Source organism: Pipistrellus kuhlii, unplaced genomic scaffold, assembly GCF_014108245.1.
Source record: "Pipistrellus kuhlii isolate mPipKuh1 unplaced genomic scaffold, mPipKuh1.p scaffold_m20_p_5, whole genome shotgun sequence".
Taxonomy (NCBI): Eukaryota; Metazoa; Chordata; class Mammalia; order Chiroptera; family Vespertilionidae; genus Pipistrellus; species Pipistrellus kuhlii.
In genome coordinates this window covers 4865986-4882339 of record NW_023425551.1, presented here as the reverse complement: position 1 = coordinate 4882339, position 16354 = coordinate 4865986, and the positions used below count along the sequence as shown (strand labels likewise).

The 16354-nt window shown below is 43.4% G+C and overlaps 1 protein-coding gene across 2 annotated transcripts in view; it reads left to right on the top strand.

Annotated features, from left to right (window-relative positions):
* CCDC170 (coiled-coil domain containing 170) overlaps positions 1 to 16354 on the top strand; it is a 78439-nt gene that overhangs the window by 21917 nt on the left and 40168 nt on the right. Inside the window, exons 2-3 of one of the 2 annotated variants that reach the window (XM_036415499.2) lie at positions 13527 to 13655; positions 14979 to 15235. In XM_036415499.2, coding sequence (XP_036271392.2) covers positions 13527 to 13655; positions 14979 to 15235 — 386 coding nt within the window. The remainder of the gene's footprint in view (positions 1 to 13526; positions 13656 to 14978; positions 15236 to 16354) is intronic. The other variant, XM_036415500.2, reaches the window with a different exon arrangement.

The window sequence follows — 16354 nt, the reverse complement described above, 5'->3', positions numbered from 1 at the left end:
AAATGCTTTAAAAGTATTAAATCAGCTTAGAATATATGACATTTGAGAGCTTGGTAAGTTGGTTAGATATATGAGGTCACTACTCTCGCCTAACAGGACATATTTCACTGGTCTCAGCAGGAAGCTCAGTCCAGATGATGAGGAATGCAGGCTTCCAACCCGGACAAGAGGTCCCAGAAATGTGTTTCTGATATTGACTTAGTTAATGTTGTCAAATGATATTCCGAGGCTTGGCCAATGAACAGGCATTAATTCTTTCTGTGCTCTACTTCCAAATGATCCTAGAAAAGCCAGAACCCTGGGGAGATGTCTGCTTGGACTCCATGGTTTTGACCTTGCTACGGAAGTGTTTTTGCTGAACAAGGGCTTAGCATTCCTCGTTGGATTGCTTCACGGGTTTTGAAATATTGTCATGATTTCCTGTAGTGAATAGGTGTGCTGTTACTGAGATGTTTGTTTGCTTTGCCTTGTGGACAGTGTGACCCATGTTGGTCTGCTTGGAAGGTCAAACTGTGGCCCACCTTTAGCAAGAGCCCAGCTCCAAGAGCATGTATCGGACACTTCTTAGCTCTTAAGTTCTTTATTTCCCTTTCTGCCATTTGTTTACTTCCTTTTTTACTGTTTTTTTGTTTTTATTTATTTATATATGTATTCGCTTATTTACTTATTTATTTATTTTTTCGGTTAATCCTCACCCAAGGATATTATTCCATTGATGTTTTAGAGAAAGTGGAAGAGAGGGAAAGACAAAGAGAAACACTTTGATTGGTTGCCTTCTGCATGTGAGGGGAGGAGCCTGCAACCGAGATACGTGCCCTTGACCGGAATCGAACCCAGCACCCTTTGGTCCACAATTTGATACTCTGTCTACTGAGCCAGGCAGTCTTGGTTTGACATAGGATAAGCAATAAACCTTAAACTTTGGATGGAAGTTAAAGTCATCCTCTGAAATGTAGACCGCTGGTAGCCTGTAAAGATGAAAGGAGACCCTCGCAGGGCGGTGTGGGGAATTATTTTAGCTTCTGATCCTGCCATGGCAGAGGAGAAGCTCTTCAGTTATTGGGAAGGACGCTCCAGAACCCCCACAGAGGCAAAGGGAAGGCAACTTCTGTCCTGGGGGGACTGATGGCCATGGGATGTGTCCATGGCTGCTGGTTTGTCAGTGCTTTGGGGAGAGGGGCAGGCTGAGACGGGGCAGAGTGGGAGAACGTGTGGGCTTTTTATACCAATGCACCAGAGTGCACAGGGCCTCAGCCAACACTAGGCACTGATGGCACCTGATACAACAGATGAGAATGGGATGAGAACGTGGAGTGGATCAAACAGGAGGGCCAAGATAATAGTAAAAAGCACATCCATCCATCCATCCATCCATCCATCCATCCATCCATCCATCCTACAAATGTTTATTTGCATGGTGAGGTCCTGAGAGCGGATGTGAGAGATGATTAGTGAACATCAGTCTTCTGAGGGAGTGAGACATCAAATACTTAATCACACGTAGACTTTGTTCCTCGCCATCATGTTTGGTCTTGTGAAGGAGAAGCACTGATTGCTCTGAGAGGGTGTTTGAAAGTTAGCTGCATTGTCAGTGGGAGTCCTGATCGGTCCGGTTCTAAAGGAAACTGGGCTGAGGAAAATGATTTTAGAAGACTTATTAAAAGGGTTTTTTGTTTTGCAATTACAGTTGAAATTCAGCTTTGCATCAGTTACAGGTATATGGCATAATGGTTAGACATTCCTATAACTTAGTGGGTTAGGAAGAGGGTTACCACGGAGGTGCATACACCTCCTTAGCTGGTTTTCTTGTTGGCCTTTGACCCCTTCTCTGATCTTCCCCAGAGGCCTCCCGTGTGTTCTTCATGAGAATGGGATGCAAGTCAGAGGGGAGAGAGGGTGAGCTCTAATGATGAAGGAGATGTGGGCTCTGTCCTTCAAAATGGGTCCTAAGCAGGAGGGTGCCCACTTGAGTCTGTCCTGTTGAGTAGCCGAGTGCATTCTTATCATTTTCCTGTAGTGAAAGTTGCTAAGCACTGTGGTTTAATCTGCTTTAATCCTATTTATTCTGGACACAAAGGAGAAAACTTAATTCTTGTTGTCTTTTTACAAGTATTCTTAGGAGAGGTTGCAAATTATTTGACTTCTTTGTAAAGTGAAGCCTCTAGATTACACGTTCCTAACGTTTGCCGCTATCTTCTCATGTTTTCTAAGACGGGCCTCTGTGGAGGCGTAGCATCAGCAGTGTGCGGGCGATGTCAGGCCTTCCTTCTAATGGGAGACATGCTGCCAGATGTGATGACTCAGTGTCATTTCTATTGAGTTTTCCTTCCTTTCTTTCTTTTCTAAAAAATATGTTTTATTGATTTCAGAGAAGAAGGGAGAAGGAGAGAGAAAGAAACATCAAGGATGAGAGAATCATTGATCAGCTGCCTCCAGCATGTCCCTCTTTGGGGTTTGAGCCTTCAGCCCCGGCATGTATCCTGACCGAGAATTGAACCGTGACCTCCTGGTTTGGTCAACCACTGAGCCACACCAGCCAGGCTCTGTTGAGTTTTCTTTGGGCAGAGCTAAGGGCCACCTTGGCAGAGAGAGCAGGGACTTTACTTAATGCAACACAGAAGTTATTTAGGCCCTTTCCTCTCTCTCTGGCTTGTCTTTTGATAATTGGAGATCCTTTTTCACAGTTAATAAAGATATTAAAAAATTGAATTGTTTTAATTTTTTGAAGATTCTTACTATTTTGGTTATAATATTATTTATATTCCATTTATTTTAATGGTGAATTTTCCGTCCCAAACGTAGTCAAAACGTTGTAGCTGTACAAAAAACATATTCCAAATATTGCCGAAACTCGGATTCTTTCTGCTTCTGCCTCCTTTGTGATGCTGAGGTTCAAGTTCAGGGTTTCCTGCTGCCTCTGCAGCCAGAAAGGAATTCGAAAACATGGAATTCAGTTTCTTAAGGTGGCACAGGAGAATATGGAAATTGAGAATCTAGTAATTGGACTCTTCAAACATGCTTTCAGTTGTCTTTTGCTTAATTAATTGAAAATTAATTTTAATATTAAGATTAGTCACTTCAGAGGTACTGAGTTTGGCGGGTATCCTTCAGACCATTAAACATACTTTTTGGCCCTGGCCCATTTGGCTCAGTGGATAGAGCATTGGCCTGCTGACAAAAGAGTCCCAGGTTCAGTCCAGTCAAGGGCACATCCCCAGGTTGTAGGCTCAATCCTAGTAGGGGGTGTGCAGAAGGCAGCCAGTCAATGATTCTCTCTCACCATTGATATTTCTATCTCTTTCTCCCTCTCCCTTCCTCTTTCTGAAGTCAATAAAAATATTAAAAAAACCCCACACAAAACAAACATACTTTTTGTGTTTATACTTATGCCTATAGAAAATATATTATTTTGTTTAACATGTATTTTAAGAACATAAATGGTATCATGCTGTTAATTTTTGTTCTCTAATTTACTTTATTTAAAAGATAATATATTTATGAGATCTATCCATGTTGCTCCAAACAGTTCAGTTCTTTTACCTGCTTTCTAGATTCCCCTCTGATGGATGGGACTGTGTGGATATTCAGTAGTTGACCAACCAATGGATACTAACAACCACGAGCATCATGCAGAATTAGGAGTAGAATTGGGGGTCATAGGATATATGCCAGCATGCTCCGGCAGTAGAGCAATTATGTTAAGAATTTTTGGAATGCTGTATATTTTCCAATAGAGATATTGAGTCAGAAGGGGTTTTAGGTGAATAAGAGTGATACCCAAGACAAAAGGAATGGGAAAATAATAGGCCAGCTTTCCAACAAAACTTGATTTTATGCTGAAATGTCTTCTTTAGAACCTTTCCCCTCAACTGCTAAGATGTAGATGCTTAGATTAATTTTCTGGATCCCACACCCCATCCCACTATTCCCTGCAGGCATTAGGGAGCCGCTGAAACCAAATGCAGATACAAGGGGGGAAAGCAAGAGGGGCCAGGAAGGTCCTTCAAAGTAGGAGAACTGGTGAGTAGTCCAATGGACTGGAACAAGGATGAGGTTGGAGAAGTACATCATTCAAGAGTTGATTTATCCACTGGAAGTTATGGGAGAAACTTTGCTCGGTGGGAAGAAGTTGGAGACCATGGGGGAGGTTCTTAGAAGGGATTGCTTACTGGGGCAGCACAGGAAGCCTGAAGAGGGAGGAAGGGAAGGAGAGGGAGAGAGAGAGGGAGAGGGAGAGAGAAGAGGGGAGGATGGTGAAGGGGGAGGGGGAGGAGAAGGGGGAGGAGGGAGGGGAAGGAGGGGGAAGGGGAAGAGGAGGGGAAAAGGGAGGAGACAGAACCCATAGTGAGAAAGCCTTGGTCATACAGTTGTGCACTGCAGTATGGAAAAAGCCTGGAACAAAGGCAAAGTGCTTATAGGATAGAAAGATGGGAATGGATTTAGGAGATTTTGTGTGTCCAGGGTAGCAGTCATTTTCTTCTTCTTCTTTTTCTTTTTTTTTTTTTGTCCCTGGGATAATAAGATAACCAAATACCATAGAAGCAAGATTGGCCCCAAGACATTGTCCCTAGGTCAGATAATGGGACACATTCTGTACTAAATGATGAATACACTTATCTCTTCTTTATGCCATTGAGCTTTGAAGCCATCCTTTATTCCGAAAAGACTATGAGCCACACAGTGAGACAATTTCTATCATTATCATAATAATATCAGCAGCGGAATCAAATCATGTGTAGCTGGCTTTCTAAAATTAACATGAAATTGCTTTATGGGTTAGCTGAAAGATACCTAATAACTTAGATTGTGCTCATGTGAGGACAAAAGATGAGTTTTTAACCATGCCACTTTGAAAGGGTAAAATTAGTTATTTTTTTTTTTTAAGAAAGTGAAGATTGTTTAATACTTATAGGAAAAGTTGAAGAATTTTCAAAAAAATATTACACATTTCATGAGGCTTGATTAAGAGAACATGGTGTGTCTGTGCTCACATGCATTCAAGTCCTATGGCTGCTTCCTTTTGAAGACACTACATAGCAGAATTTGTCATTTTTGTCTAACCTTGTACTTGCTACTCTTTTTTAATTGGAGGGGATAATGTTTATTCTTCTGAGTATGAAAGTAATACATGGTCATTGTAAAGGATTTAGAAACTGTAGAAATACATAATAAAGAAGGAAATAAAATCTAGTCCTATAATGAAAAGATAATACAGTTAACATTCTTACTTTTAAATTTTTTTAAAAAAATTCACAGTTATTTAATTTTACAGTTAATGCTAAATGCATACTTTAGAAATATTCTTATTGATTTCAGAGAGGAAGGGAGAGGGAGGGAGAGATAGAACAACAATGATAGAGGATTACTGATTGGCTGCCTCCTGCGCACTCCGCACTGGGGATGGATGGAGTCCACAACCTGGGCATATTTAAACTGTGACCTCCGGCCGGAACTGGTATGGCTCAGTGGATAGAGTGTCAGCCTGTGGACTGGAAGGTCCCAGGTTTGATTCCAGTCAAGAGCATGTACCTTGGTTGCGGGCACATCCCCAGTGGGGGCTGTGCAAGAGGCAGTTGGTTGATGTTTCTCTCTCATTGATGTTTCTCTCTCTCTATCCCTCTCTCTTCCTCTCTGTAAAAAACAAATAAAATATATTTAAAAAATAAAAACATAAACTGTGACCTCTGGGTTCATTCTTTTGTTGTTGAGATTTAATAGTTCCTAAGTTTTCGCTATTGCAGATTTTGGGGAAATTTTGCTAAAGAATCCCTTTCTGAATATTTTTGTATTTAATCATTGGGTATGTTTTCATTTCCTTAGATAAGATTATAAGTAGGACAAATAGTGTTAACTGTTTAAAAATTTTTTATTTTATTGACTTTTTACAGAGAGGAAGGGAGAGGGAGAGAGTGACAGAAACATCGATGAAGGAGAAACATCAATCAGCTGCCTCCTGCACAACCCCCCCCTCCCCCCCCTGGGGATGTGCCCACAACCAAGGTACATGCCCTTGACCGGAACCAAACCTGGGACCTTTCAGTCCGCAGACCCATGCTCCATCCACTGAGCCAAACCAGTCAGGGCAAACAGTGTTAACTTTTAAATTCTATTAATCCATACTACCAAATTCCTTTCCAGAAATTTTGTACCATGTTCCTTTCTATGAGCAGTGTGTTAATATGTCTTTCTCATCGAACTCTCTCTTAATACACTTGATTATTAAGTATTCTTTCAATGTTGCTAAGTTTAAAGCTCAGAAATACTACCGCACTGATATTATAATTTGTATTTAATCGATGACCAGTGAGGTAGGATACTTTTCACTTAATTAGCCGTTTATAGTACTGCCAATAATTGTTAGCTTTTCTGGGTAAATTTTTTTTTTAGGGCATTTATTATTGGTTTGAGTAGATTCTTTGTATATTAATGTTTTGACTGTATTGCTTTTGCCAATGTTTTTCCAGTTTGCTCTTTCACTTTAATTTCTGTTTACACATTTCTCATATATAGGTTTTAAAATTTTGTTGCCTTTGATTTCTTGATATTCTTCTATTGTTTCTCCTCTTAGAAAATCCTTTTGAGACAAGATAACTAGGAATTTATAGTACTTTCTATTATTGCATTTTAAAAGAAACTTCTATTATGAATTAATTAATAACTTTTGTTAATTCTCACAGGAGGATAATTTTTCATTGTTTTTTATGGAGAGAATGGGAGGAAATGGGAGAGACTCACAGAGAGAAACAGTGACAGGAGGGAGACACATCGATTGGTTGTCTCCTGCATGGGTGTTGGATGGAGCCTGCACCTGTAGTATGCACCCTAGACCAGAATTGAACCTGGGGTCCTTCAATCCACAGGCTGATGCTCTCTCTAATCACAGAGAAAATCGGTGAGGGCTGCATTTTTATATTCAGTATTTTAAGTCTAAAATTTATTTTGGCTGATAGTGGGTACTGCAGCTCTAATCTTTTTTTTTTTTTTTTTTTCCCCTTTAGTAATTAGCTCCACTTTTTATTGACCAATACCTTCTTTCCCTTCTTTCTGATGCACCTGTTTTCATCCACTAAATCCTCCCTCAGATAGAGACCAAGGCCTCTTTCTGAGGCCTATTGATCGGATATCCTGTTAGTTTCCTGCTGAGCACCACATTGTTTTAATTAGATAGTTTTCAAAACGAGAATTTTTTTTCAAAAGGACATTAAAAAATGCCTCTAAGCCACCAAAGGGCCATTTAGTTAAAAATAAAGATCCATCTCATTGCTTTTAGTTTAAAAACGGCAACAGGGAGTTAGCCAACCTCTCCCTCCTGTTCTTGGAAAATAGCTACAAGCAACAAAGAAAATGAGAAACAAACTCCCTTTTTTTGATGTAACCAAGAGATGGCTGGAACCCTAAGTGACAAAATACGTGGGGATTCTTCCAAGGGCAGCGGGGACTGTGCATGCGGGGCTCCCAGCTGCAGAGCGAAGGAGCTTTCCTGCACCTCCCGGTTCCAGAAAAGCAGGGGCGGGAGAGTGAAGGAAAGACGGCTCCGCAAGCCAGAGTGCAGGAAGCTCTGGGCAGGGCTCACGGAGGTCTGCATTGCCAGACCCTCCAGTCCTTCGCCCCATGGGTCACATGAAGTCACAGTGCCTAGGTCTTAGGGAAACTTCTGCTGGGAACACAAGAGACCCTCCTTTTTTTCTTTAGAAAAATATATTTTATTGATTTTTTACAGAGAGGAAGGGAGAGGGATAGAGAGCTAGAAACGTCGATGAGAGAGAAACATCGACCAGCTGCCTCCTGTACATCTCCTACTGGGGATGTGCCCGCAACTAACGTACATGCCCTTGACCGGAATCGAACCTGGGACCTTTCAGTCCTGAGCCAAACCGGTTTCGGCGAGACCCTACTTTTCCACTCTGTTTGCGCACACACCTCTTCCACGGCTGGTGCAGCAAACACTCCCCTCCTACTCAGCCCTCCAAAGGAAACAGCACAGGGATTGTGTGAGGCTATGGCAGCAGCAGTGGCAGAAACACCGCCACCGAGAAGGGGGTGGGCGGTGAGGAATAGGAGGAATACGACAGGTGAGGCTATCTGCCAGAAACAGTTGCTGGGTATGATGCAAGAAGTCACGGCCGAACGTTTCGTTAGGAATAAAATAATTGAGAGAAGCCAGTGCTTATCTGAAGGCAGAGACCTAGGACCTCAAGGAAGACATGGCAAGGCAGGAAAAGGAGGTGAAGTGTGATCTGGCAGAGCTCAGAAAAGAAAGCGACAAAAACAGGGAAGCCACCACAGAAATAATAGCAGGGTTGTAAGGTACACCGGGAGATAGGCAGGCATAGAGGAGACAGGAGGAGGAGAAAAATGACAGGGCGATGAAGAATGGAAAAGGAATAGGCAGAAAACGAACGAAATGGAATACATGCAAAAGAGATTAAGCATCTGTATATTTAGAGTCCCCTGAAGAGAAAACGACTAGCATAAGAGAGGAAGGAAGGTGAGAGGCAGCATAAGCATTTTTTATTTCTCTCATCCAATAACTTATAGCTATAGTTGCAAGGGAAGTACTGAAAATGATAGTCTAAAGATAAAAAATTTAGAAGGTGGAAGTAGGGATAAGATATGCCATTGTAGTGAGTTAGTGAATATTATCTAAAGAAATAGAGGAATGAAATGTATCCAAAGGTATTATTTAAAGTTATAAAGTTGAAACTAGAAGCAAAATACAGACATTCCTAATTATCAGATGAAATACATGAAATATATCAGAGTAAGATACTGTAGTGAAAGGTTTTGAAAGAGCAATAAAGAAGCATAATATGAAACAATGCAGCAGAACTAAGACCAAGATTATCTATCATAGTAGCAAATATAATTGTAGTAAAGTCATCCAGTAAGGGAAAAAGAAATTTAGAATGGACCGCAAAGCCAAACCCAACTTTATTTATACACTAGAGACTCAGTGCACAAAGTTCATGCATGGGTAGGGTCTCAAGCGGCTGCCGGCTGCTGGCTGCCAGCTGTCAGCCGGGGCCTTCCTTCATTCCACGCCGCCCCCTTGTGGTCAGCGTACATCATAGCAAGCAATTGAACTCAGTCAGTTGAACTCCCCAGCGGACACTTTGCATATTAGGTTTTTGTATATATAGAAGAGACTCCTGAAACAAAGTGATATGGAAAGGTTGAAAATAAAAAGATGGGGCTGGCTGGTGTGGCTCAGTGGTTGATCATCATCCCATTCACCAAGAGGTCACCAGTTCAATTCCCAGTCAGGGCACATGCCCAGGTTGTCGGCTCGATACCCAGCAGGAGGCAACCAATTGATGTTTCTCTCTCATCGATGTTTGGCTCTCTCTCCCTCTCCCTTCCTCTGAATTTGAAAAATCAATTTAAAAAGCATACTTAAAAAAAGAAAATAAAAAGATGGAACAAAGGTATGTGTCATCAGATGCAAACAAAAGGAACCAGGGATCATGATCTCAATATCAGAAAAGGTTGGACTCTGAGCAGAAAAGGATGAAATAAGACGAGTAAAGGCAGGTTCTGATGCTGCATGATATAATCCACAAGGAAGAGATGGAAGTTCTGAATTGCACCGAGTGAAACAGCTCCAGCCCGCCTGAGGCAAGAATACAACTGCTTTAAGGTGATAAAGAATTACAGTAGTAATAGGAGACCTCACCGCTCAGCTATGATGGAAATCAGGGAAACTAGAGGTGCCTAATTAAAATAATGAATAAGGGAGGACCAATCGATACATATTGAACTCAAAGTCCAGCAGACAGAGAATACGCCTTCCGTTTCAGTGCCCATGGAGCACTCATAAAACGGAGCATTCACAGAAGACTCAATAAATTCCCTGAAGTAGGAATAACATGGGAAGGGTGATGGTGCAGATACACAATGGCTGGTACCGTAAGGACGCTTTACAGTCTGGGTGGACCCAGTTCTGCGTGGACAGTGGGCCACCACACTGGTGTACACCAGTGACTGTCCTTCCTAAATGCTAACGGTGTTCTCTGAGCACAGGGCCATGTCGCAGAAATCCCTAACAGACCCCGAAAACAAAGGGTCACCAGCGCTGCAAAGCTCTTAACTCAGGTCAGAGAAGTCCAAGCCAAATTGAAGACTGTCTGCAAGATAGCCATGAAGAAGACTCCGTGAGCGTCTATGGGATTGAAAGGAAGGGCTAAGAGAAAAGCTAGCTGTACGTAAATGCACTCCTGTGTTCTTTGAGCTTTTTAAAGAGAGAGATTTGTGATAAGGAATTGGCTTCTGCAATAATGGAGGCTGGGAAGTCCTAAGATCTGCCTTTGGTGAGCTGAAGACCCGGGGGAGCTGATGGGTAAGTCCCACCCTGAGTCTGAGTCTAACGTCAGGAAGAGGCTGATGTCCCAGCTTCCGACAGAGAGAGAAAATTCTCTTGCTCAGTCTTCCTGTTCTATTATTGATATATTCAACCTTCAGTGGATTGGATGAGGGGGCCCCCCCCTTATCCCCCCTCCCCCATGGCAAGGGCAATCTGTTTTACTCACTCAACCATTGCAAATGTCAATCTCATCCAGAAACACCCTCACAGACACACCCAGAATCGTGTTTAACCAAATATCTGGATACCCTGTGACTCAGTCAAGTATACACATAAAATTAGTCATCCTAGCTAAGGGGCATATAAATCGTGAACAAATGGAAAAAAACATTTTATTTGGAAGACTCAACATTTAAAAGATGTCAATTCTCCTTAAACTTATTTATAAAATTAACACAGTCCCAATAAAAAATCCAACAGGGTTTTTGGGAATTTGTCAAGCTAACTCTGAATTTCACATGGTAAAATGCACAAGTAGGAGTATCTAGAGTATTCTGGAAAAAAGAAGCCCTATCATGTCCCAGAATATATGAATGAGCTCCCAACAGCCTTAGCAGCCCTGCCCCCACGGTGCTTCATCTGTTTTTGTCCTTCAACCTCACTGCCTTCTCTCAGACCCTTGAGCACACAGGGCGTATGTCTGCCACAGGACCATTGCTTGTCCTTTTTGCTATTGGAATGATGTGTGTTGCTCCTGCTTCAGTACCCTTTGCCTTTTTTAATTCCTACTAATCATCACTTTTTTTAGGGAAATCTTTCCTTCCCACTTCCTGAGTCTTAAGCCACTGTCCTTTGTTATCTGCTTCATTCTCTCCTCCCTTGCATTCATTTCAGTTTGTAATTATTCAGTCATTAATGTGGTGGTTTGATGAATGATGTTTTTCTTTTGAGACAGGAAGCTCAGTGCCTGACCCAGAGTAGGCCTTCAGTAAATATTATTGATAATCTATAGGCCCAATGCAAGAAGATTCGTGCAAGAATAGGCCTTTCTTCCCCTGGCTGCCAGCTCTGACTGGAGCTGCCTTTCTGCCTACCCACGCTGCCCAGAGGCCCTGAGCAACCGGGGCAGGGCAGAACACCTGTGTCGTCACCATGGCAAAGACACAGCATCCTGACCCTGGCTGCTCAGTGCCTTGGCATGCAAATTAACCCACCATCTTTGTTGGGTTAATTTGCATACTCACTCCTGATTAGCTGGTGGGCGTCATGAAAGTATGGTCAGTTTGCATCTTTCTCTTTTATTAGTGTAGATAATCTCCAGTCTGCTGGACGTTGACCTGGCAATGGTCTTCTAAACCCATTAATTTCGTCTTTGTAATTTAGGCCCCGACCCAGTATCAGAAGCAATGACATCTCCATGTGTAGTTTCTTTCACCGATGGACATTTGAAGATGTTAATGCTTCTGGTAGTGTCTGCATTAGATTGTAATTTCCTACAATGAAGGGCCATGTCTGAACTGTCTTCTGTGGCTCTCAATAGTATGTTCAATGGACACACTATATTTTCATAAGAAGGAAATGTAAAATTTTGGTACAACACTGCCTGAAAAATGACGCTAGTCACTGGAAGAGATAACCATAGTTATTGAAGAACTTATTTTCTTTCTTTTGTTTTTAAAAACACGTTTTTGTTGATTTTTAGAGAGAGAGAAAGGGAGAGATAGAGATAGAGATAGAGATATTGATGAAAGAGGAACATCATTGGTTAGCTGCCTCTTGCACACCCCCTACTGGGGATTCAGCCTGAAGTTGTGGGCATGTGCCCCGGGCTGTGAATTGAACTGACGACCTCTTGGTTCCTGGGTTGTCGCTCTATACCGTTGAGCCACACTGGTGAGGCCAAACTTATTTTTTTTTAATGAATTTTATAACTTGTGTGCCAAGCATATTAGAGTTCCAACTTCTCCTCAGTGACCCAGGTCCTTACTACACAGGGCAGATTTCAGAAAATATTGCTGTGGTGGTTAGGGCGGAGAAGTTCCCCTGAAGGCTGAGTGAGGCCGAACAGGATGTGGTTCTCTTATTAGATGCAGTTAAAAGTTTTATGTCTTCTCCCCAGGAGCACATACCTACCATCTTCTTGGACGTGTTATGGTTGGCATGCATTGGCTGTTCCTAAGTGCACCGAAGGTTTTGTTTGGCATGTCCTGGCCTGAAACACACCGACCATGACAACGCTTGTTGGAAAGTGAAGGGCTGTAGAATGGCATTTGCATTCATGAGTATTTCCAAACAGTAGTCTTTGGCGGTTGAGTGGCTGGGCAGTCATAAACAGGTTTTACTGGTGTGTCCCCTGGGCCCACTTAGATAATTCCAGGAAATCCTCCTTTATGTGACCTCTTTCATAGCCCCTTAAACGGGTGGCTTTCCTGTATGCCTTCCCCAAAGACCACAGGCCCTGGAACCTCCGTGGAGGCGGGTGTGAGTGTCCGCTCAAGCTGAAGGAAGCAGGGTGATGGTGTGGGTGCCACACGGGACCTTGAGTACCACGCAGACCAAACCCATCAGATCTGCTCTGCAGATGTGTTTATTTGGGTCACACGGTGCTTCTCTTTTAAACTTAAAGTTAGTTGCCAAGCTGCAAAAACTGCAGCCTTTTACTTCCAAAATCTGGGTTTAGGGCTTGTCTTGAAAAATTGGGGCAGTTCGGCCATGCTGGGGGTCTGTGTTTCTGCAACGGCCCCCATCGGCTGTGGGCAGCTCCTTTCTGGATGGGGAAGGACTCCTCCGGTGATCCAGGTCACCTCCAGGATCCTGACAGAGATGGAGAATGAAGAGCAGAATGAATCATCACCGAGGAAACTGCCTCCCAGTCCCATGTGAGGTGCCAAGGCGTCTCTTCTGTCTGTTCTTTGCTGTCTATAGGCTCTGGTCAGAGACCAAATGGTATTTGAGCAGGGGGGTGAGGGGCAGCACTAGGGGTGTGAGTGGAATCTCTAAAGGGACACAGGCCAATTCTCAATGCCTTCCCCGGGGAGCACATCCTTCTTTCCGGGCGGCCTCCTGAGCATTTTGGGGGTGAGCATGAAATATCCGAGCAAAGCACGCCCCTAGGCAGCGTTCTGACACACGAGGACGCGTCTGCATTCAATCTCGCTCCGCACAGCTGCACAGGAAGGTTGTTTTCACTCTCCTCTCTGTTTTGTCTTCTGGGGAACCCTATCAGGAGATTTACGACCATCTCTTGGAAGCCCCAGCCGCTCGGGAGCAATTAAACCACTATCGGAATGTGGCCGAACACGCCCGAAGTGAACTTGCAGCAACTCTGGTCAAATTTGAATGTGCTCAGTCCGAGGTAAGCATATATGTCTTCCCAACTCAGAACTGGGACTCTCAGCCTCCGGTGGGGGAAAGCAGAGCAGAGAGGCGACTACAAACAGGACAGCAGGCCACAGATTCAAACCTACTGATTCTCTTCCTGTGCGCCTAGCTCCCGGCTGTGGAGGGTTCCTGAAGGTTACGCATTTGTCATGCTGCTCTGCAAGGCGGCGGGGCTGCCTTCTCCATCTCAGAGAAGCCCCGCGGCCTTGAGAGGCCTGGGCGCCCCTGAGCTCTCTGGGTTGCAGCTGCCTGGCTTTTGGAGGGCCGTTAGCTTCTTCTGGAACATGGCCCTTTAAGGTGGATTGCTTGCAGGCTGGATCCCATAGGAGGGGATTCTAAAGCCCTTTCTCGTGACAGTTCTGATTGTGGAAGAAATTCTAGCAAGAGGACTGGAGTCCATCTCCCCTCCGGGCTGGATCAGGTCCACTGTGGAATTTCTGCTCACAGCCTGGTGGCCTTGAGCTTGAGGAGCCTGTGGGCTTGTCTGTGAGGTAACTACCGTGTTTTCCCCAAAATAAGACATCCTCCGAAAATAAGACCTAACGCATGGAAAGATAAGACATCCCCTGAAAATAAGACCTAGCACATCTTTGGGAGCAAAAATTAATATAAGACACTGTCTTATTTTCGGGGAAACAGGGTATCGGTTGCACTGGGCTGCCAGGACCTTACTGAAAAATGAGTTGCTAATGTATTTGGGAGGAGAGAGAAAGAGGGAGAGAGGGAGAGAGAGAAAACATATGTGCTGCACGCTCACAGTTCCAAAGAAGTACATACATTCATAATGGTTTCTTATAGGGTGGGCCTGATAGCATAACTTAACAGGGCACATACATTGTGCAGCATTCTGGCGCCAGACTTCATAGAAGTCAAAATGTTTCCTCTGTAGGAATCCTGTAAGGGAAGCGGTTGTGGCCATGAAATTACAAACAGCATAGTATGCGGGCTCCTTGTTTCATTTCAGCAGCAATAGCAGTAATATGGATTTAAGAAGTGGGTCACCACTGCAAAATATTTTATTGCCTTTTGCAAAACACACCACACATATCTCTGGAGTGAGACTACATTGCCACAAGGCATTGCTCAATTGGTTTTGAAAAAAAAAAAGCAATAAAACAGAACATGAAGTCTGTTATTAAGGCACAAGTTCCCATCTGGTCATACAGAGGCATACATGAAGAAACGAAAGGAAAGGTGGATGAGGTCATGAATAAAAGAGTGCAATTACAGTTTTGGGTTTCTTCAAACTTATGCCATTGAAATCCTTTTGGTTTTTCCATTTCTTTTTCATATTAAGCTTCGAGACCTCCAGTCCAAAATGCTTTCTAAAGAAGCTTCCTGGCAGGAACTGAAAGCCGAGATGGAGAACTACAAAGAGAACAACGCGAGAAAGTCATCTCTCCTCAGCTCTCTGAGAGACAGGGTCCAGGAGCTGGAAGAAGAATCGGCAGCCCTGTCCGCCTCCAAAATGAGGACCGAAATCATGGCTCACGCCGCAATCAAGGACAACCAGGAGCTAAAGAAGAAGGTGGCAGAACTAGACGAGGAATTACAGTAAGGGTATTTTAGTGTATTCGTAGTAGAGTTTGTTTAAAATACTAGCTTCTGATGGCGAGGCGCGCCTTTGAATGTTCCTGAGAGCTCGCATTAACCTGGAAACTCAATTTGGGAAAAAAAAAAATTACTGACCTCAGGTTCAGAGATGTTCGGAGTCTTAACATTTCCCCCCAAGTTCATTTCTAAATGTCACCAAGAGTCTTAACAAACAGCATTGTCCTCACCATGTGTAGGGCTGTGCATGCTTCTAGATACAATTTGGAGATTTCCTCTAAGCCGAGGTTTAACCAGAGGTGGAGGTGGTGGAGTCGTGCACAGAGGGAGGCATGAACTCAGAAGCTGCACACAAAAACACCCTGGCAGCCCAGACCCCCCAAACACTCCTCATTCAGTCCATATATATATATATATATATGAAATTGATTTTTTACAGAGAGGAAGGGAGAAATAGAGGGATAAAAAGTTAGAAACATAGATGAGAGAGAAACATTGATCAGCTGCCTCCTGCACACCTTCTACTGAGGATGTGCCTGCAACCAAGGTACATGCCCTTGACCATAATCGAACCCGGGACCTTTCAGCCTGCAGACGAACACTCTATCCACTGAGCCAAACAGGCTAGGCCCTCATTCGGTCTCACTGCCAGTGTATGCAGAGCTCATGAAATCTAGGTTCTCCATACACTCTGCTCTGGTGAAAGGTGATAATCAGCAAAAAACTGAGAGCTATTGTAAATATGCTTTTAAATTTTGTGTGTAGTAACTTTACTAATAAAGTACTCGGTATTTATTTGACTTAGTTTATCTTGACAAAAAAACCCTCCACACTTTCAGGTCTGGTCCTTTTTCTTCCTCCCCTTAGAGCAAAACTCATTAAAGTGTTTGTACACTCACTTCAAACTTCTCTCTCCTTCTCTCTTGGGTCTACCTCCACTGAATCCACACACTTAGCCGGCCAGGGAGCACACATTGCAAATGAAACTATTTAGTCTTTATCTTACTTGACCTGTCAGAACATCAGTCACAGTTGGTTTCCCCCTGAAACTCTGTCTTCTTTTGGCTTTGAGGACTACACATGCCCACTCTCTCCCTGACCCGTCTGCCTGCTCTGCCATGG